Consider the following 22,524-nt stretch of genomic DNA (forward strand, 5'->3'; position numbering starts at 1 on the left):
GTGTTTTTTTTTATCTTAGACTACAGTACATCCCATGTGAAATCTTTCTGTATGAAAATATGCGTAAATCCACGTGAAACATACAAGAAAAGTGCAAATAACAGTTTTTGAAATAATGAAATACAGTCAATTTCCTTTAAAGTTGGAACTTTAATGTTCAATGTATGGTTTTAGGAACAGTTTTGGGAAAAACGCTCATTTGCTTTCTTTCCAAAAGTGAAATGAGCAGATAGATGACACTCTTATTTGTATGTTAACTACAGAGCTAAAGCCAGGAGTTGATGAGCCTAGCTTAGCATAAAGACTGGAAGCAGGTGTAACAACTAGCATAGTCCTTTCCAAAGTTAAAAAATACGCCTTCTGACACTTCTAAAGCTGTATCTCATTTGTTTAAAAGGTGCTAAATGCGAGATTGGGAGCATTTCTATTGCCCCCCGCATGTCTCTCAACATGGTGACGGCTGAGCTGGCGGCTCGTAGCTAACGGTGCTAACAGCGCTAACAGTGAAAACAAAGGCAACACTGCTGACAGAGCTAACAGTGGGGGGGAACCAGAGGGTGCTATGCTTCCGCTATGACGCCGTCAGTTGGGCTGGCGTTATCAGCTGTAACCGCCGTATGAGAGCAGTGCAGAGTGGCGGTCGTGAGCTAGCCAGTGGGGCACGCTCACATGCGGCCGGCCGGCTATGTCAACAAAGCACAGAGAAGCTCTGATTACAACACAAACAGAATGAGAGTGACTTCATTCTCTGCTCAGGTAGACATTACTCCTCCATATCTTTGAATAGCAAATAGTTGTTTGCTGCCGTATTAATACTCTGGATATCAGACCTTTAAAATAGGTACAAAAAGATGGCGTGTCGTTTAAGAGTAACGTGCTGTCAACTGTTTCTTGCAGAACAACAATTCATCCTTTTGTTATTTGGATTCCATTTTAACAAGGATGCTTTTGGACCTGTTTTGTTTTGGGTTTATTAATGGCTGTAGTCAGAAGCTTACATATAGTATGTCCATCTGTGTTCGACCAGGGCGGTAGCAGCACGCAAAAAAGAAGTACGGGTACCCAAGTGGCCAAAAATCATCTGTGCCAGTACTTCAGCCTAAAAAGTTGTCTAACCAGTTCTGCAGCACGTCAACCTGAACAGTCGACTGTGTACAGGCTAAAAAGTGTTGTTCTGTCTTATTGTTTTTCATTATTGTAACTTCAGTGGACCTTTTTCAGAGTGTGGTTGGAGAGCTGAAGGGCAGTGTGGAGAATGAGAGGACAAATTCATATCAAAGCTGGACGCTCGGCATTTCTGCTCCACTGCTGCTGGGGAGCGAGCATCAAAAGGACAGCAAGCAAAGAGCTCTTTGAAACGGAGCGACACTGGAGCCCCTCTCTGGACGGCTGCCATGCCGCGCTGATGGCGTGTGTGTGTGTGTGTGTCTGTGTGTGTTTTGAGAAATCTTTTGTGCAAAAATGAAAGGGGGGATGGGGAGGGGTCGATCTAAAGGGGGGGGGGGGGGGGGGGAGACCTTATGTAACCTGAATAGCTCCAGCAAACTGAAGCCAACAACTTTACTACACTCTTTCAAGCACGGCTGAGTACTTGGGATGTTTCTCAACCATTTACTTCTGTTGCTGCAATGCATAAGCAGATTTCTGTAAAGCCCAGATCAAAATAAATTACTTCTCAGTTCGGTCCAATTAGGAAGCTTATTGAAATCACTAACTTCTTTTATTCTTCTTCTTTTATTGTAATTATTTCATTATTATTTCATTCTATTCTAACTCTATTCATGTGTTCACTGTACATACTATGATGATTTAAGAGAGTTAATGTTCCTGAAATGACTCTACTGAAATATTCTTGTGTACAGATGAGCAAAAATTGCAATGGTGGACATTTTATATGTTATACTATACTATGACTGGACGGCACGGTGGAGCAGCGGGTTAGCACAGCGAGAAGGTCCCGGGTTTGGAGTTAGCAAGTTCTCCCCGTGTCCGTTTGGGTTCCCTCCAGGGTCTCCGCTTTCCTCCAACCACCATAACATGCATCTCCCACTGGGCACTGTGAGTGGGGGGTTGCGTCAGGAAGGGCATCCGGTGAAAAACCTACGCCAAATCAAATATGCGGATCATAAAATCAGATCTCAGAAGATCGGCTGTGGCAACCCCTAACGGGACGGGACGAACAAGACGAACAATACCATGAGTTTTTAATGTGATTTTTTAATACATACTATACTATGACTTTTTATGCCATTTCTTATGACATATTTTATGATATTTTTTATGACATGCTATACTATGACTTTTCATGACATTTTATTTATTACATATTATACTATGACTTTTTATTTGTTTTTTTATGACATACTATATTTTGACTTTTTATGAATTTTTTTATGATAAACTATGACTTTTTATTGATATTTTATATAACATACTATACTATGACTTTTTATATGACATAGTAAATGTTTCTGAGAGTGATTTATGAATTTTGATGTACTCAATGAGGGTCTGAAGATTGGACCGTGAAAGATGATGTTTCTATAGTTAGTATAGATAAAACATATAAAAATGAGTATGAAGAAGTAAAGCCTACATCTAACGTCTGTATTGTCTAAATATGTAAGCTTGTTTCTACATGGATAGGGGTTTTCATTATTCCAAAAACAAAACAATAATAAACAAATTCAGCAACAATGAAACTAATAGATAGCTGCAACCCTCGCTTGAATTATATCCTAACTGGCTTGACCCCCACACCGCACACACATAAACAACCAAACACACACACACACACACACACACACACACACACACCATGACAGCATCTCAAAGGGATTGGCAGCAACACAATCGACGACACACATCTTTAACTTTGAAGCAGCCTTATCGCTTCAGGACCTTGAGTCACTGCAGGTTAAAAAAGAGGATTTGTTGGATGTTTCATAAAAGTCCTACAGTAAGCTGCATGTAATCATTGTGTGAATGTGTTTGTGTTTGTAATCAGTTGGGCGCCGGCTGATATGACAACTCTAATCCAGGCTAGTTGTTGAAACAAGGCTGGGATCTGATCAGATAGAGGAGGTTTTAGCTGGGAGCTGAGGCCGGTGCAGTCAGCCAACTCTCTGCTGCCGCTGATTATTGTTCCCCCACAAATACAACACAAGCCTCAGCATGAGGGTCCTTAGCAGTATTTATCATTCTGCAGGACCGGGTCAAAGCTTCTGGAAAAGTAACGCCACACCTACAATATATATTTGCTGTCTGGCATCACAGTTTATCAAGAAGCAGCATTTCAGGTGATTTCAATGACATCACCTTTTTCCAGGCAGATGGCTCAGGAGTGTTTTTTCTTCAGGCGAGCGGATTCAACATACTGAGCCTACTTACAGGAATACATCCTAAGTGCGGGTGGCCCCAGCGGGAATCTAACCTCTAAAGCTATTCAAACTAGGCAGCGCTACACAACCACTGATGGGCTTTGATATTAAACACACATCTGCTTTACATATTAGAAGAACTAACACCAAAGCACAAAGCGCAAAGTCAAGCTTTCATCATGGAGACTGACTCCAACTGATGTGCAATTAGTGGACCACACAGACTGACGTGGTTTATGGCTGCTGGATGCAACAGTGACTGTGTGCTGCTGGTTGAGGAAGAAGAGGGAGAAATCCAGTCCAACTACACTTCTGTTTCATTCTTGTGATTTTTGGGTAGTTTATGTATGTTTTTACAAAGCTTAAGAGACTAAACCAAAAACCCCACTTAAAGCACATTTTCAGACATGGAAACGTGACCTTTCTGGCTCCGTCTGTCTGTTAAAGGGATGGATTTTTGACATTCAGATGTGTGTACATTACGTAGATGTTTTTATTCAGACATGATAGGGCATTTACGGAAAGAGCCACAATGCTCGGGTAAAATGTGGCACCTGCTGCCAAGTAGTGAGTACAATAACACAAAGAAGAGTGTTTTCAGTTCTCACAGGCTGCATCACTGATGGATTTTTAAACCTATTTTGCGGTTGAAGCCTTAATTAATGACCATTGTAGCCCAAGTTACACAGGTCTTTTTGCACTGAATCTTCTATTACACTTTCTCATCAACTTCATGCGTTATTAGAGCATTTTTTACTGCTTATTTTATAAAGTCCAACATGTGACAAGTACAGGATGAACAGATTTTAAGTTGAGAAGACATTTAATTCATATTTGTTTTATGCTGTATGTAAAGTGTGTTGCTAGATAGTCATTCATTCATCCATTTAGTTGCCATGAATGAAAACAGAGAATATATTGTAAGGAGGGAGTGTTGGTTTGACGATCATTATGAGTGTATCAGGGTTGTTTTCTTTGTCTTTACAGCACTGCAAGGGTAAAACATAACTGTAACAAACCGCTCACATGAGAAGAATCCCCTCAACAACTTTAACTAACTCTCATTTTAGTAAAAGAAAACAAGATGCACATTTATTCTCTCTTTCAGCTACTGTGGCTTTTACGGTATAATGTGGTGGTTCACTTGTACCGCATTGGAAATCTTACCAGGTGTGAGGTATAGAGAGACTGCCATCACATTCATGGTACATTATGAGCTGCATGTCTGAAAATGGTTTAATCAGCACTACAGTGAATTAAAACGCACACGGAGGTAAAGGCTCAAACAGCCACTGTGTGTTTGGAGCAAGTCCAGAAACTGTTGATTCTTAATATCACAAATTGAAGTTTTGGCAGAAAGCTGTTCGTAGTCAGTATTAATAAATGTGTTCAAGACTCAAGAAATAATGCATGAAAATGAGGGGCTTAGTAAATAGTTTATATATATATATATTAGTTTATTTATATATTATAAATATATGATCTTGCCTTCTTCTTTACCATCATCGTTTAGCAACTTCTTTAAATCTTATTCTCAAATTCATTCACATAATACTAGACAGGTTAATCATCTTCACCTGCCTTTCTACAAAACAAAACATGGCCAGTACTCCCTCAGATATCGATGGTGTACAAATATGGACACACCAAAATACACGTTATCAAGAGCTCGTTATCCTTAGAACATTTTAAAAGGAAATTATCATCACATTTAATTCATGATGTCTAATTATCTTTTGATATGTTTAGATATATTTTCTTTTCTTCTGTACTGTTTTTTGTATGTATTTCATTGTTTTTATTGGATTGTTTTCCACTGTTTGGTTGGTTTTTCTGCACATTCTATGTACTTCTTGTTGTTGTTTAACTTTTGTTGTATTTTTAAAATTATGTTAGTTAAGATCTTTCTTCCTTTTTTGTTATTGTTTTTTTTCTCCTGGGGTTGGGAGGAGGTCCTTTGTAGAAGCCTGTAAGGTTTCTTGACCTCTCCTGACACATTTCTTTCTTTTTTTTTTTTTTCATTGACTGGATTTTGTGCAGTTTTATATATGTGCAAATAAATAAATAAAATAAATAGTTTCAGACTACAGCTTTACTGTTTGATCCTTTAAAAATCCTCGCCTGCAGAGGAGCCCAAACTGTGTTAACTCTTTCTTTCTGATCTACAAATCAAACCTGATGAATCTATCAGCGTGTGGAACGTCAGCACCGGGCAATTACTTCAAACTTCACAAGGGGTGTCAGCTATGGAAATTCTTGTTTCCTCTAACAAATGATCCAACATCTGTTAGCCAGAGGGATGCATTTGATGATTTATGTTAATGAGGGGGGATACTTCCCTTTCATCCCTCCTCATAAGGCCCCCTGAGGGCAGCTTTTACACCCAGAAGGGGGGAGGAAGACCCACACAGCGACAATCAAAGAGAGATGAACTTGTGCGGAAGTCAATACAAAAAGTCGATACACTAAATTGTTTTCTGCTCAGAGCGGTTTGGTGGTTGCAAAACCCTTTCACACTTCAGATCTTGTGTCCCCTTTACATCACTGACCATACAAGTGTGGAAAGAAGTTTCCTTCTACATCTATTTTTCCTCCACAGCTTGCTCCTTTCTTCCCCTCTCCTCTCTCTCTCTCTCTGCCCTGTCTAACCACAATCCACTCATCATGGAGACTCTCACAATACCCAACACACTGAACTGGAAACTACCTAAACAGGAACAACAATAGCAGGTGTTTGTGCGTTGACCTCATAATGCTAAACTGATGACTGCTCATCCACATGTGCGCACCACATACACAGTGACAATACACATGAATCTCCCACTCCCACAGATGAACTGTCGGTTTAGGGTGGTTGATGACGTAAATAAATAATATAGTTTGGATGTAGTCTTTCTGAGGATTCGGTTTCCGGTAAGGATGAGTATTCAGCTGTGAAACGGCACCACTTTGAAGTACAAAGATGTGATAAGGTCTGCAATCACCTGAGGGGCTACCGAGGGAACAACCTTTATCTGGTTTAGCTGGAATCTGAGCCTTTATCTGGGAAAAAGAAGAAAGAAACTATTCTTTCGAATCTTAACATTGGGCTGGATTCAAGGAAAATGGTGTGTGAAATTAAGGTAGATAAAAAAGACGAGAGCTTGAGTTTTATCTATTGGATGTGAGCTCTGAGGATTTCTGAGTCTCTTCACTTGAGATTGGATTTATTGAGAATCTCGCCACCTTTTTGTCATTTCCATGTGGCAGACAATCTTTCCACAGCCTTTCCACTGCCCTTCTATGTTGAACACTTTTAATTAGTTCTGTTTATCAAATACTAGGTTTGTGACCAAATACCTGCAAAAACTAGGCGCAGTAGGGTTTCCTTTAACTGAGCTGAGCTCTTACATGGCATGGCTGTAGACTCTTAATCTTATATGACTAACACATAGGCTATAGCAAATTCATATTATGATCTGTTTGTTACCAAGAATAACTGTTGAGTTATTACAAGGCAGCAGGACGGAGCTGCCGGAGATATAACGCATCCCGCTGAAACAGCACCTGTCACCAGGATGGAAGTGCTGCATGTTATCTGGAGTAACGCAGGAGGCCTGTCAGGTTTACTGTGCGTGGCTCCACAAAACTGCAGGTCCATTTTTATTCTAGTACGTGTGCAAACGCTATCTGTGTCGGGCCTCCAAGCTCAGCAGATTTTACTAATTTATATAATATCTTGGCATCCTCCTTGTGCCCTGGTGCTGTCATCTCTACTGATCTCTTAAACATATTACATAATCTGTGAGATGGATCTTTTGGTTATTATCAATATGTAGATTATTTTTATTCATTATCTGAAGTGCATGTCTTGCAGGAGGCTGTGCAGTAAAGAAGAGGGTATACTGTGAATTGAAGGGTTTAAAGCATTAAAACTGACACTGTTCTTAAGCCAGTATCTGTATCAGGGTGATACAACAAGTGTTAAGTAAACACGGTAAGACAATCAGCCATCTGTGGAAAATAGAGAATCCCAACTTTCTGGGTCATGAGAGAACAGACAAGTCTTTTTTTGTCTTTGTGGGTTGCACAACAGGCTGGCAACAAATCTATTTAAAGTCCCTAATTATTCAGTAGCCTTTCATTTCTGATCTATTATGGTTATTGCACAATTTATAGGAAAACGCTGCGGGAAATGTAATTGGTTAAGTAAATATTCATCTTGGTCTGGGAAGACAGTGTGTCATGTTCCTGTAAAAAAGATCAAGTCGGATTAAGAGTGTTAAATCCGATTTTGTCTTCCAGTAACACACTTAAATAACACACACACACACACACACACACACACACTTGCAAGCACATGCAGCAAATGTACACAGATGCTGATGAGGGCATGTGCATTACCCACTTTAAGCAGAGAAAAATGACCTCATGCGGCCCAACGTAACTCCAACTGCTGCTGCAGCACGCTGCATTCCCAACTACATTCCTGAATTCCCCTCAGACATTCCTGCACAATGTGGCGGGAATCTGCAGCATGGTGGTTTCACTCGTAGGAGAGGCGGTTTAAAGGAGGGTGAAAGGGTAAAAGGTCAAATCGCTTACAAAAGTCAGGAAATAAGAGTCTCAGACTATTGGGTGCCTCGTGGTGGAGGTGAGAGAGAAACAACAGAGTGGCACATAGCAAGAGAGAGAGACAATGAGAGAATAAAACACTAAAACAAATCCTTTGGCCTCCGCATGGAGGCGTCTACATTTGTTGTGTCTCAGCTCTCTCCCTTTAATTTGTCACTTGTCTTGTCTTTGTGTTGCAAAAATAAGCACAGAGCATTCATAAATTTAGAGCACAAAAACAATCTATATATAATTTATATGCAGTGTGACAGCAGGATACTATACGGGTCACACATTTAGAGCGGGTTGTTTAAGTACAATGGGGGAAAGTTTGCCTGTGCAAGCACTTGACTTGGTTCCTGGGTGGTACATTCAAATGATTGAAATCAGCCGCATCCAGTCTGCGCCTCTTGCGGTTAGGCGGGGTCGTCTTAAATTGAGGTTTTTTTTAAGTTGTAAAAGTGTCTCGCTCATCTCTGAACAAAAATTAACACATGCCTTTAATCCCAAACAAATCAAGCAGATTAAAATAGCAGATGCTAATCTTAGGTGTGAAATGTTTACTGCAGTACAAAAAGTATACTTGAGTAAAGTAGAGGGCATGGTACAGTAATATAAAAATAGGATAAAATTAAAAATAAGAAGATGCAAATTGCACCAACAAAGCGCATCAACCAGCTTTATTGCAACCCTTTGCCGTGTGTTGCATGTGGAGTCTGAACATACACACTGCTCATTAGGGATGGAGTTCAGAATAGAGCATGACCAAACTGATGTGACTTTATTTGATGCCAATTTCAATGCATTTCCTCACAGAAGCAGATCGTACCAGACACCCAGGGGCGATGGTCTAGCACAAACGACAAGCACCCCAAGACGCCAATTTGACTTACACCTTGTGTTTTTGATGACTACCAAAAAACTGTGTTTAAAACAAACATTTCATCTCACTTTATCATCTAAAATACGACTGATCTGATGATCGACACTATTTAAATCACACATGTCAGAACCCATGTGAGGAGGAAGACCGTCATGTTCTCTGTATGCTGCTTTTTCAAGCCTTCATGTTCTACTCATGACCACTTCAGGCCATCCAGCAGTAAAAACATACTACTGAAGGACTCTGATGCTCCTTAATGCCTTCTGTTTAATAAAGTAATGTCTCCAGGCAGCGTATACACAATTCCACACAATAAGCAGAGCTTTGGCTGATATTGCTTGGCGGTAAAAAACACTCATTTGATAAAGTAGTTCCAGATGCCTCAGTGGATACAAGATGTTGGGACTGTGTGATCCGGATCCGGAGCTGTAGGTGTGTTCTGTTTTGGACGTAGAGGTAACAGACCTTCAGATTGTCTAGACATTAGAGATGAATCAATTAATTGGATTAGTTGTCACCTATTAAATTAATTGATTAATCAATTTGAGTAATTTTTTTAAGAAAAAAAAAGGAAAAATTCTCTGATTCCAGCTTCTTAAATGTGAATATTTTCTGGTTTCTTTACTCCTCTATGACAGTAAACTGAATATATTTCGGTTGTGGACAAAACAAGACATTTGAAGACGTCATCTTGGGCTTTGGGAAACACTGATTGACATTTTTAGACATTTTATAGATCAAACAACTAATCAACAAGTAATCAACAGATTAATCAACACTGAAAATAATAGTTAGCTGCAGCTCTACTAGAGATCCCTCACACAACAACTATTTCTACCAACATATACTGATTGTTTTTTCAAGCAAAGGTTTGACATTTTGGGAAATACTCATAAATTTGGAACAGACTCCGTCCATCTTGGTCCAATCAGTCATGACGCCCAAAACATAATAAATGATCGGTTTGACAATAGTAATGTGTGGCCTCGCCTGAAGGACAGTGTCTTACTATACAAGCGATCCTATAGAGCCTACAATTGCACTTTATGTTCCCTTTCCTGCCAAAAACCATTATAACTCAAAGCCTCAATAACTCAAACCTCTACATGACACAGTCACGTCGCACCACACTAGCTATTTCCTTGTGTTGAGGAAAACTAAGCGAGCCAAATCTAAATTTTTTTCACATTGAACGTCTCCCTTCGTACTACAATATGTCTGGACTGACATCACACAGATCTAGGTAGTATGTTTCCCCTCCTGTGTTTTAAATAATCATTTTGTGCTCTTCCATTTCCTCTGCGTTCTCTCCGATGTCCTCTTTGTTCCAGGCATACAGCTCTCAGGGGGGAACATGGTGAAACAGGCCACAGGCTGGATGTGTCCATGTGTTTGTGCATGAGTACACACTGTATTCACTGAGACTGGAGGCAGGAAGAGGAAGACGAGATGGGTGGAAACAGGAAGAGGAGGGTCACCCACTAACCTAACCTGCCCTCTCAACTCAACAGCACATGTCCGGTCCAAATATGACCCACACACCCACATTTAACACTAAATGTACTATGACTTCATTATGGCACTACGTACTTGTGTTCCACATAACACACACCTGTTTAGTTTGATTTCTGAAGTTAAAATAACGAACCATCTCTTTCTTATTCAAACCTTCCTCCTAAATACACACATACTAAAAGTTATCGATTGCTCTGTTGAATAAAGTGCTACATTAATAGCAAATGTAAATTTAAAATGACTTTATTATAAACATTTTTTAATAATTATATGTTGAAATAGCATATAGTTGTTAAAATAGGGCCCTAAGGCTTGAGAAGCGGCAGTGTGCTGCTCTTCATCGGAAACCAAAACTAATAGAAGACTTCTGATCAGGCACAAATATCACCATTGTGTGACTTATTGTCTACACAAATTACACTAACCTGGTAGTTAATGTAATGATTCAGGGAGATTTTTAAGAAATTTCAAATAAGTTATTTGCTAATAAATTATATTTATTATTATATTATTAAATGTATTAAATAATATTATTATTATTTTTTCTTCTTCTTCTTCTATATAATTATCAGCTATTGGGGAATAGCGGAATATCATTATTAAATAATGTTTATAATAAAGTAATTTTCGATACATTTTGAGGTAAATATTGGGGTAATTCGGCAGTAATTCCAAATAAATTTCCAAATAGGTGACTTGCTTATTATCACCTAATTACCATGAAATTTGCTGACCAGTAAAATAAAGTGTTACCTAAAGTGCTACCACTGTGGTTCACCTGTGGGCCAAGAATTCATTAAATGTGACTCATCAGCTGAAAAGGGTACAAACACAGCCACATACCGTATAGTGCTGATCTGACACTAAAAACACCATTCAAAAGTTTTAGTTCTTCAATTTAAGTTGACCTATTTCAAATTAGGATACAGAGGGCAGGTGAGAGAGTGAGATAAGTGTGATAGAGGAGAGGGGAGATGACGCTTGAGAGGGGCAGAGGGGTTGAAGATCAGAGGGGAAAGTGAAGGATAGCATTGGCTGGGAGTGAAAGTGGTTTGATAAAGGAGGAAAGAGATGGTTTAGAGGAGCTCTGGTGTGGGAACGAAGTTAGTTTGTAGGTCCCAGCTGAGGTCACGTCCCCTGGCTGTGTTTTCATAAACTCCTGAGTCTCGGGGTAATCAAACAAAAGCACCGGCGCTCGCAACACTCGACCCAGATAGCAAAACCCTGGAACCAAACCTCATAACAGAGACACGTCGAACAGGAAGTGATGCGGCATCCTCCTTTCTCTTCCTCGTTCTTCCCATTTCAAGGGCAAACACTCCTCTTCCCTACTTTTGGAAAACTAATAAGTCAGTCAGACTCTGCTACCACCACCACCTCCCCTTTCTCCCTCTTTTCTCTCAGAGTCATAAAGGCCAGCTACAACAACAAACGGAGTCTCTCTCGGCTGGGTGTGGCGGCCTGCAGAGCAACAGCTGGGTCCTGTTGTTTCTCCTGAGACACACTCGCCCTCGTTTTCAGGACAGCTCTCCCTCCGCGTCCTTAACTTTTTCTCAAATATTTAGTCTTTTTTCAGGATTGCTGTCGTTTCTAGGTATTCTTATCTGCCACGTTCTACTGCTTTTCTCAGAATGAATCCCTCACTTTCCAGGAACTGCTCATGTCTTTGTCAAACAAACTGACAAATCCCCTCACTCCTCTTCTCTCTTAAACGTTTGGATTTTCTCTTGTTCGGCTTTTCTGTTGTTTCTCTCACTTAATCTGTCGGTCCCGATCTCCCTCTTCCTCTCTCCCGCCGTATCTCCGCCTGGCCCTCATTTCCCTCTGACACACTTCCTGTATACTAGAGGAGATTATCAACACATTTTCTGAGTCATACACGTGTTGCATAACACAAAGCAAGAGTTTCTAATACTTAAATTAACTACATAATGAAACATAGCGTAGACATTTGAATTATTTTCAAGTACGACATAAAAGCTTTTATCATCTATTCTAAATTATGACCATGATGAGGATGACATTTCTTCGTATAACAGTTGCTGTGAAGAATAAAATAAAAGTCTTTAACAAGTTGAAGCCTCCGTTTAATTCACTTCTCTGGTGACGCATTAGCGTGCGTGTGTGCAACCAGTATAAACTCTACCTAATGAACTGTTTTAAGCGTGCAACTAACCAAATGGCAATAACAGATCAACTTCAGAGGATGTGTGTGTGTGTGTGTGTGTGTGTTACCAGTTCAGACCTGCCCTAGGTTTAATTAGAACTGTGAGTCAAAGCCAGCTCACGTGTGGTCAGAGGAGCAATCAAACACTAGCAGGGCCCCATTGGGAGCACGCACACACACACACACACACACAGACACACACACAGACACTCTGTCACATGTAACAAACACCCTTCAGGAGAATAAAAATTACAAAATCAAAACAGTTTCTCGCTTTTTTTTTAAAAAGATCTCACTTCTCGAAAGGACTGAGAGCACAAATAGAATTCAAATTAGCCAATCTTAGCCAAGCAACAAGCCCTGACACACACACACAAACACACGCACGCACACACACACACACACACACACACACACACAGGAGAAAAGTGGCTAGTAAACCACAGCGGAGGCAATCTTTTGATCTGATGCTAAGAGCAGCAGACAGTCACAGTCTTTCATTATAAAGACTTCTTCAAATCACTGGCAACAACTTCTTCTTTCTTTACAGAACCAACCAAACTTATAACACTTCAGAGAGTGTTATAACTGTGACGGATGTAACCCTTGTTCATCAGGTGATCGAACAAACTAAAACTATTTTCAACACTTGGGGGGGGGGGGGAGCGGGGCAAGCATACTGGGAACCATGAGGCAACAGTCAATAATAATAGTGGCTTTTTTGTTTTTTTTAGCGCTTGATTGAAATGCGTCATTACAGTGATTTTGCTTTCACATGAAAATTAGGTCAGAGGAAATGATGCCACCCACGGACGTGTGTGTTCACGAACAAAAGTGTTAGTTAGGCAGAGAAATGGGGGCACACACACACACACACACACACACACACAAACACACATGTGTGTACATGTACACGTATTGTTTCTGTGTGTGTGTGTGTGTGTGTGTGTGATTAATTATTTGAACCAGAGGCCTGATGCTATCGCCGTCTTCCATGTGCTGGACAGAAAAGCATCGGGGGGGAAAAGATAAGAACTGGCATTGTGGCCAGATCTGCATAGATGTGTGCATGAGTGTGTGTGTGTGTGTGTGTGTGTGTGTGTGTGTGTGTGTGTGTCGTTTTCAGGCCAGAGCTCCAGGGCAGATTACCTGTGAGCAGTCAGGCAGGCTAGAATCAGGCTATACAAGATTCAGACATGCACGTGCAGGCTCTGACGCATGCATACACACACAGACACACACACTCTTATCTCAGTCTTTGATGCAGCTGTTTCTGTATCAAAGAACCAGGGTCAGAGGAATAAACAGCCCTGCACTCAGATAGGATTCATGAAAATACTTTGACTAAGTTTAACTTTGCATGCACATACTTATGCTTATTTAACAATTATTAAAGGGAAAGACATTTTAAGATGAAATATCTGTAATAAATTGTCTTATAGTGTGTTATAGTTAAGAGTGAAATACCATTATGCTGCTTTATATTTAGACTTCATATTTAGGCTGCTGAGAGGGGTCCTGGGCTTATTGTCACTGATTATTACATGTGCTCAGCTGACAGTCTTCAATATATCAAGTGAATGTTAGTTTGCAGAGTGTGTGCAACAACAGAGCATTAACCGGACACAATGTGTGGTTCACATGCTGATAAAATTCACTTCCTGAGATTTCAATGAAATGATTTATCAACTCCCCAACAGTATACAGTACAGAGGGATACAGGTGCCACACTTGAGCTTCACGATAAAGCCAGCCAGGTACAACGTCCTTCAAATTCAGCATTGGTATCTTCAAACTATCTTTAAACTTCCTAGCAGTGTTGTTGTTTTTTTTCTTTTCAGTAAAACTCCAACCTGAAATTACATCTGTTCATAAAATATACATTTCCAGAGATATCACGAGAGCAGATACTTCAGTATCAAGTCGAAGCCAAAATTCTGCAAATGTGAAAGTACTTGTTTTTCTACAATACCGCAGGTATTGTAGGTACCGTCAAGGCTCGAGACTAACGGCGTCCCGTCGTCCCGGGGATGTTAGCCGAGGCATTTGGGACTATTTTTCCCCTGATATTGCTACATTGCAAACAACAAATCCATGTTGAAATCGTAAGGATGAGAGTTAGTTAACGTTAACTGTTAGCTCCGTGCAGGACTGAGCTGCTTACCGGCTGCTAACAGCTAACATTAACTAGCTCTCCTCCTGACAATTTCAACACAGGAGGTGCCGTTGATATGTATTATGATGCATTCAGGCTCTACTCAGTAAAAATGAGTATTGGGCGAGGGTAAATTCCAACATTATCATGATGCATTCAAATGTAATCTTGCAAAACGTAGTTTTTGGTGAGAAACTTAAATAAATCCAGTTGTTTGAAGGAGATGTTTTCACAGCAATATAAAATAGATAATAGAGGGAATTATGACCTGTTTAACTTCCTAACAAAAAACAGTAAGCAAACGGTAATAAAGGAGTGGATGTTGAAGTACATGGGATTTATTGTTTCACTTCTACTTTAATTTAGAATCGTGGCATTTCCCTGGTATTGGTATCGACTACTACATTTCTGGTATTGTGACATTTCTACACATTTCAATTAGTTCAAGATCTTTATTAAATTGTATCCTACAGGATTACATTCCATCCTATGTGTAATGGACATTTACATATGTGTAAGTGCACATTATTGGTAGATTGCTTTGTAACATGGAGATTTACCTGGATATCGTTGCGGTGGAGGCTAAAATGATTGGCAGCATAATAACAGTTATTCTTGTAAATTGTTGTCCAGTGTTTTGGCGGCTGATAACCTTCAAAATCCTTTATTTCTCAGACTGGGCTCCCTGGATCACTTTTCACACCTGTAAACAACTATTCCCTCAACAACGTGCAACAAGGCCGATTTGGCTGAACACCCAGTAAGTCATGAGAAATAGGTTGCTAGGCAATTTGACTAACAAAATAGATGTTGTCTTGTTCTCTTTTCAAAAATAGTGAATGATTTTTTTTTTTTTTCTGCATTTCAATGTCATGCTAAGTAGACAACAAACGTAATTAAAAAAGAAATTAAAAACAAAAACAACATCCATGGGCTCACACAATCAGAACAAAATTGGACTTAGAAAGTTTGGGATATCAGTGAGGCGTTCAAAGGGGTAAACAAGGTTAACATGACCCCGTTTGAAGGCATCATTAAATTGGGACGAATATTTTATTTTTTTAATATTATTTTTCAACATAAAGGTGGAGAGGCATACAGTATATAAAACGTGGATTATAAAATGTATTGATCTTTTTATCTTTTCTTTTTATCTAATATCAAAATGTCCATGTTAAAGAATGTATTTTCATAGGGAGTGAGTGAGTGAGTGAGTGAGTGAGTGAGTGAGTGAGTGATTGAGGTGTGGAGTGGAAGTCAACTGTAAAAGTGCAAAGCCGACATACAGAAATAGTCGTTGAAAGCTAACGAAGAGGTAGAAGAGTGGGAGCTAAACAGGGACGGCTAGACTACTACTCATCTGTCTGCTTGTCTGTCTGTCTGTCTGTCCGGCACGCTGCCAGCTGCCAGGCCAGAAGAAGGCATTAATCTGGACTGACTGGCGCCAGAGAGGAGAGACCATGTATAGGAGCAGGCCCGCTGTAAGTTTTCCCACATAGTGAAGGAAAAGTTGACTTTATTGGTCCTATTTCTGACTTGTGAAAATAACTCCCCTGTGATTAATGATTGGTAATTCTGAATGGGTCCCTTTGGACTCCAGACAGCTGTCCTGGGTGCCATACGTACCCTTTGCCCCCCATACCCCCCCACCTACAGCACACCTCCTCACCGGCTCCATCCCTGTGTACAAGTGTATTAATAAGATACAGCCAACCAAAGTAGTATCCCTCTGTAGTGGAGCAATGTGCTGGCCAAAGAGGTTCAGATCTTATCACCTGCTATTTTTCACACTACCCTCTTTATCTATTTAATCTCTCTTACCTCCATACCATATGGAAAAGTATTGAATATGATGCAAAAGAGAGTATATAACTCTCTTTTGATGCAAAAGAGAGGTATATATAATATATATATATATATATATATAGAGTAAGATTTTGGCTTGTTATGGTGCCAAAATGAGACAAAAGAACAAAATACATCACTGACTGTATATCTAAATAATTTGAATATGTTCTGTATGTATCCTAGGTATTTATATTTGACTGGTATTTTGCTTAAGATAGCACCCTGTAATAAGGGAAACACTGAGCGGCTACGCTAGACTCATATTACCTCAGCTACAGAAACGGAGAAGGGGGCAGGGGGATTAAAGGAATGATGACATACTGTAGCTGGTCCACCTGACCCAAGTCCTGACTGAATATCTGCCCCGACATAGAATTTGTGTTATTTAAAGGCTGGCCCACACTAAAAGATTTTTCAAATCTAAGAAGATGTTTAAAATGTGAGAGACCCCACACATAACAACATGTTATGATCAATTTAACAGTTTTGTTCCAATCGAATGTGGTGAGCAAGGATTTGGCTAAAACAGCACACCACACACTAACAGATGACATTCATGAACAACAAAAGTCCCGACTCGCAAAATCTTGTAAAATCTCTCACAATCAAACGTGACTTTTGTGTAAACAAACATGCATTATCAATGTTAGTTTTTGCACTACTTTGTACTGAAAATTCACAAAGAAAAAAGAAAAAAATAAGGATTCTTATAAAAAGGCGAACAAATGGAGTAAAATAGTATATTTTATTATTATTATTATTATTTATTTTTATCTCTGTTCTGCTCATACACTGCAGCTGGCGCACCGCTGCATGCGAGGCAAAAGGCAAAAAGTCAGTTAACGGTTAATAATCGGTTAACGAGGGTCGGTTATCGGTTAAGGAATATTTTCAAAATTAGCATCCCTAGACAGTTGTCAAGTTAAGAATTATTCACAAATATAGCCGCCCAGGAATCTGTACTACCAAATATACATCGCATCCGTAGGGGAGAAAAATCTTCAAACACTCCGGAGACGGTTAGGAAGGTTAGCAAGCGAGGTTATAAGTCAAGCCAAAGACTGACATAAAGCTTCTGAGTTTAGCCTGTAAAGAACGATGGAGATTTAGACCAACTATGTATAGTACTGAAGATGTGCGTGCATGTGTGTGTGAGAGAGAGCCTGCGATCCAGAGGGAGAAAAGAGAGAAACTATGTACAGAAAGGAAGCACAGGAGGTGTGATGTGTCTGCACATGACTGACATGCATCCCTGCAAGTAGAGCACACATTTATAATTAGCAGCGCAATAGATGTCAGGCAGGCATAGCTGGCATACATACAGGACATGAATACACACCTGCTTAGTACCACTGATACATGATGACACTGGCATACGTGTGTGTGTGTGTGTGTGTGTGTGTGTGTACTTTACGTTTGCTATATATAGATTAAACACATGCAGGATGAAAGTGAGAAGAAATGATAGAAGGTGTTTCCCCGGTCCGTAATGTCAAAATATTTTCCTTGTAGGTTTTCTGGAAAGAACTCTGTGGTTTGGTAGTAATTATGAAAAGTGAAACAGTGTTGGTACTTCCAAATAATTCCTTCCAAGTAACTGCTGGCTTTACCTGCTTCACGGCTCTCAACATGGCAACGTCTGAGCTGGCAGCTCGCAGCTAACGGTGCTTACAGTGCAAACATCGGCACTGAAACCACCATGAGCTAGCCAGTGGGGCACACTCACATGCACTAAAAGAACACGCGACTGGACCGACGATGTCAACAAAGCACAGAGAAGCTCTGATTACAACACACACAGAGGGAGAGCGACTTCATTCTCTGCTCAGGTAGACATTACTCCTCTAATATAATAACCTTTCAGCATATTGTAATTCAAGTGCTCTGAGAGAAAACTAGACTTCTGCACCTCCTAAAAAATCTAGCACATGACGGGAGACTTTGGCCAATCACAGTTCATTTCAAAGAGAGAGAGCGTTCCTATTGGCCGTGCTACGGCTGGTGGGCGGTGCTTGGTATTTCCTCAACTGATCTCAACATGGCTGCCGGGTCACAAACTTTCTCATTTCACAGTTAAACAGTACGCTACAAGATGATGCAATACGCTGAAAGGTTATTATGGAAGTCTTGCCCAATGATGCCAAGAACGTGTTGCCTTCTGAAGCTTTAACTAAGTAACTTTTTGCAGCATTTCCAATACATGTAACTGCTGCTAGTTTTAGTGACGAAGGTAAAGTTGTAGTTTTGGTGTGGTGGGGTTAGCCTTTGATATAAACAGACATCAAACTGGATGTTTTGAAAACATAGCAACACAAAAAAACCTTGAAATAAATGGGAAAAAATGGAAATTAAAATATACAACCATTCAGGGACAATGGTCGACGAGGGTCAATTGCGCATGATTTGAAATTTCTAATAACACTTTTTGTCTCCCCTCATTCTCCTTCCACCGTTCTCTCTCTCTCTCTCTCTCTCTCTCTCCATCTCTCAGTCTCACAGGAGGTTGTGCAGTGTGCTAATGAAAAAGCAGACTTAATATGTTTTCCCCGAGTCCATCTGGTAATAATTGTAGCATGTAGCAACCGTAGCTGTGTTTGGATAAAGCTCTGACATACATGGGGCCCTCTGACGCTCAACTGTGTGTTTATGTGGGGGTGAGAAAGAGAGAGAGAGAGGGAGAAAGGAGGAAAGGAGCATGTGACTGGTGTTACTGTGTGTGCGTGTGTGTGTGTGTGTTTGGATACATGCTCGCACTTGTGTTTTTTCCAAGCTGCTGGGTGACGAGCCAACATAACTAAATCAACTTTATCGTCAGCACACTGTTTTACGTAGAGAAGCACAGAGCGGAGCGGGGCCCAGCGTGGGTGGTTGGGTAACCTCCGCTCCTTTTGGGCCGTTAGCATGACTCAAGGTGATGATTAGTGGCATCTGATGGCGCACGGACAAACGCACAGATCTAGAGTAACAGAGGTGTCTATATATTTTACTGCCCCTGTTTACTGGAATCGGGCCAAAAAGAGGAAAGTGTCAAGACCTGGGATTTTTATCAAGACACAGGTTATCTTAAAAATGTTATTAAAAGTTCAAACTCAGTGCATCGTCTTGTAAAATCAAATGATTTAGTTTGTAATTGGCAGAGAGATTGCCCTGAAATTAAATCACCATGTATATGATACTCCCAACTGTTAATGTGTCTTGTTGAACTGTTCTTGAGCAAGACACTGATCTCATGATAAGTTGCCCTGGATATCTGGAGTATCGACTACAAAACAAATTGGGGGCCTCAAACCCCTAAGGAGTCCTGGACCTGGACACTTCCAGGAAGGTCTTGTATTATTAAGCAGGGATTGAGGTAATGTGACAATGATTTCATTTCAAAATACGATAGTGATATGATGAGGTTGTACAAAGATGGGTTACACCCTCAACAACTCTCTGTGTTACCCAATTCCGTACTGAATCCTAACGGGACAAAAATCATACCAAGTAGATCCGTTACTCCATAAAGTGTTTCGTTGGTCACGTTTTAGGAGTTGGAGCTGTCATTTTATTCAAATGAGACTTAAAAACCGTGTCACAAGATCAAACCAAAAAAGGAAAAAAAAAGTGTGACAAGTGACACATTCTTCTCGAAGTTCAACGCAAACGTCTTTATCTTGTGACTTACTGGCAGCGCTCACAGTTGAAGTAGGTGGAAGGGAGTGGAGCATGAACTCTGTAGAAAGACTCTTTGTGCTGAGAGGGTCACACATCCTCTGTATTCACATTCAGACAGATTAATGTGTGCGGGAACCACACGCATGCACGCGAGCTTACTGAAAATGATGCTAGGAATATATAATATGAAGAATGACCAGTGATTGTGAGAGGCTTCCTCTCATATCACATGAATATGGCGGCACTGGGAAGATACAGTTACACGTTATTTTTCAATGGTAGGGGGTTTTCTGAAGGCTGAAAACTCACAGTTGAATTTTAACTACTACAACTGTTCTCCCTAACAGAACTGGGAAGAACAAATACAAAACCTGACCGATTACTTTGTTTTAGGGCTGCAACCAACAATTATTTTCACGGTCGATTAATCTGTCGATTATTTTCTTGATTAGTTGTTCGGTCTATAAAATGTCAGAAAATGGTGAGAAATGTCGATCAGTGTTTCTCAAAGCCCAAGATGATGTCCTATAATAGCTTGTTTTGTGCACAACTCAAAAGATATTCAGTTTACTGTCATAGAGGAGTAAATAAACCAAAAATATTCACATTTAAGAAGCTGGAATCAGAGAATTTTGACTTTTTTTTCTTAAAAAAATGACTCAAACCGATTAATCGCTAAACAAAATAGTTGGGGATTAATTTTCTAGTTAACAACTAATTGATTAATCATGCAGCTCTACTTTGTTTACAATTGAATGTGAGAAAGTGCACTAAAGAGTCACTAAATACTATTTTACCTTAAAGGTGCTATTGATAACATTAAGCCACTAGACGTCACATTCTCCCTCCCCTGTTCCATTGCATTTACTTCACAACAAGTCGTTGCCAGGCATTTACCGTCAATCTCAGCCATTTATTTGTTTTTTATCCGTGTCTAACTGACGACACAGAGGTACCAACGTGATACCAACGTGATACCAACGTCGTTTTACTATTGGCTTACAAGCCTTGTTAGAAGTGGGAACCAAATGTCAGATATCTTCCACAGAGATTAACAAAACATTCATTTTGGACCCGCACATTTTTTTAAAAATGATAAATTCACAATCATAATCATTTTTTTCAGGAAAAGTCATACTTTTATTCTACACCTTTCGAAAGGCTCTGTAGATGTTTTTTATTTTTAATTTTTTTTAATATGTCTACATAAAAATGTTATCAATTAGACCTTTAAATAACATTTCCCTCTCTACAATTACTGTATGATTCTATAACATTCACCTCATTTGTACAGAAGCAAAGGCACCACATCATCATTATGTGTAGGTTTTCATACTGTGTTTAGCCCTTTTATATTGGGCTAATATTATAAAAGGGCTATAATAACACTAGCTTTTATATGGAGAAAATCCATCTCCTCTGTTTTCTTACATTGTAAGGATTAGCCTGACCTCTTTATGTGTCTGTATGGATGAATATATACAGTATTTTATATGATTTAATCTGCCAAGCCAAAGACAGCGGATGGGTGCGTCGGAGGAGAGCTACAACATCCTGTACAGAAACTCACTTCCTCTCAGGCTCTTTGAGTGTTGTGCGTGTGTTGATTTGTCCGACCCAGCCCTCTACAGTACAGGGAGGTTACACTCACGAAAGCTAATCAGCCAACACAACACCCTGTTCTGACACGCCAACACGTATCTGCACTACGACACAGATACCTGGTCTAACATTTGTTGAAATGGGCTGAGTACAGTTCAGGTGACCCCTCTAACACCCCTTTTAGATTAGCTTGAACATGCATTGGGGGGGATCGATCTGATTTGTCCAACGTGTGCCATCTCACCTGTGTTAGCTGACTGCAGATCGGACACTTCTTAGCTTTGGTGAACAGGTGTTTCTATGATGGTTGGTCAATTTGTTAAATGTTAATCATGTTTTACTACATTTAACCAACTAAATGACTTGTCAAAAGTATGTGGCAGACTAAAGGCCTCAGTATCCTTCAAACAAACTGGGTCGTACGACGGGTTTATACCATAGACTGTCTATAAAGATGGACGACGCGTCTCCACTTCCTCCCACTGTACAAAAGTGAAGCCAAAATATCCCGGATACGTGGGCTGCCATCTTGAGATTTTGACGTCATTTGGCCCCAGAGTCTGAGCAGTACTGAACGGGGGGTGGAGCCGCTCTATTGAAGTCCCGCCCACACACCCAACCGGGCCAATCACGAGCCGAGCACGGCCGCAGCTTGCTAGCGTGAGCCAACTAGCTGCTACGTTAGCACCATGGTAGATGTTTGGCTAGAAAGACACAACAACTA

At 40.2% G+C, this 22,524-nt stretch overlaps 1 protein-coding gene across 2 annotated transcripts in view; it reads right to left on the minus strand.

Annotated features, from left to right (window-relative positions):
* atg7 (ATG7 autophagy related 7 homolog (S. cerevisiae)) overlaps window positions 1-22,524 on the minus strand; it is a 72,305-nt gene that overhangs the window by 4,740 nt on the left and 45,041 nt on the right. The window contains exon 19 of one of the 2 annotated variants that reach the window (XM_037784048.1): window positions 1,725-2,100. The exons of the other annotated variant lie outside the window; for it this stretch is intronic. Coding sequence (XP_037639976.1) covers window positions 1,939-2,100 — 162 coding nt within the window. The 3' untranslated portion in view covers window positions 1,725-1,938. Of the gene's footprint in view, window positions 1-1,724; window positions 2,101-22,524 lie in introns of those variants that run through there. 2 annotated transcript variants of the gene reach the window in all.

Source organism: Sebastes umbrosus, chromosome 1 (assembly GCF_015220745.1).
Source record: "Sebastes umbrosus isolate fSebUmb1 chromosome 1, fSebUmb1.pri, whole genome shotgun sequence".
In the NCBI taxonomy this organism is placed as follows: Eukaryota; Metazoa; Chordata; class Actinopteri; order Perciformes; family Sebastidae; genus Sebastes; species Sebastes umbrosus.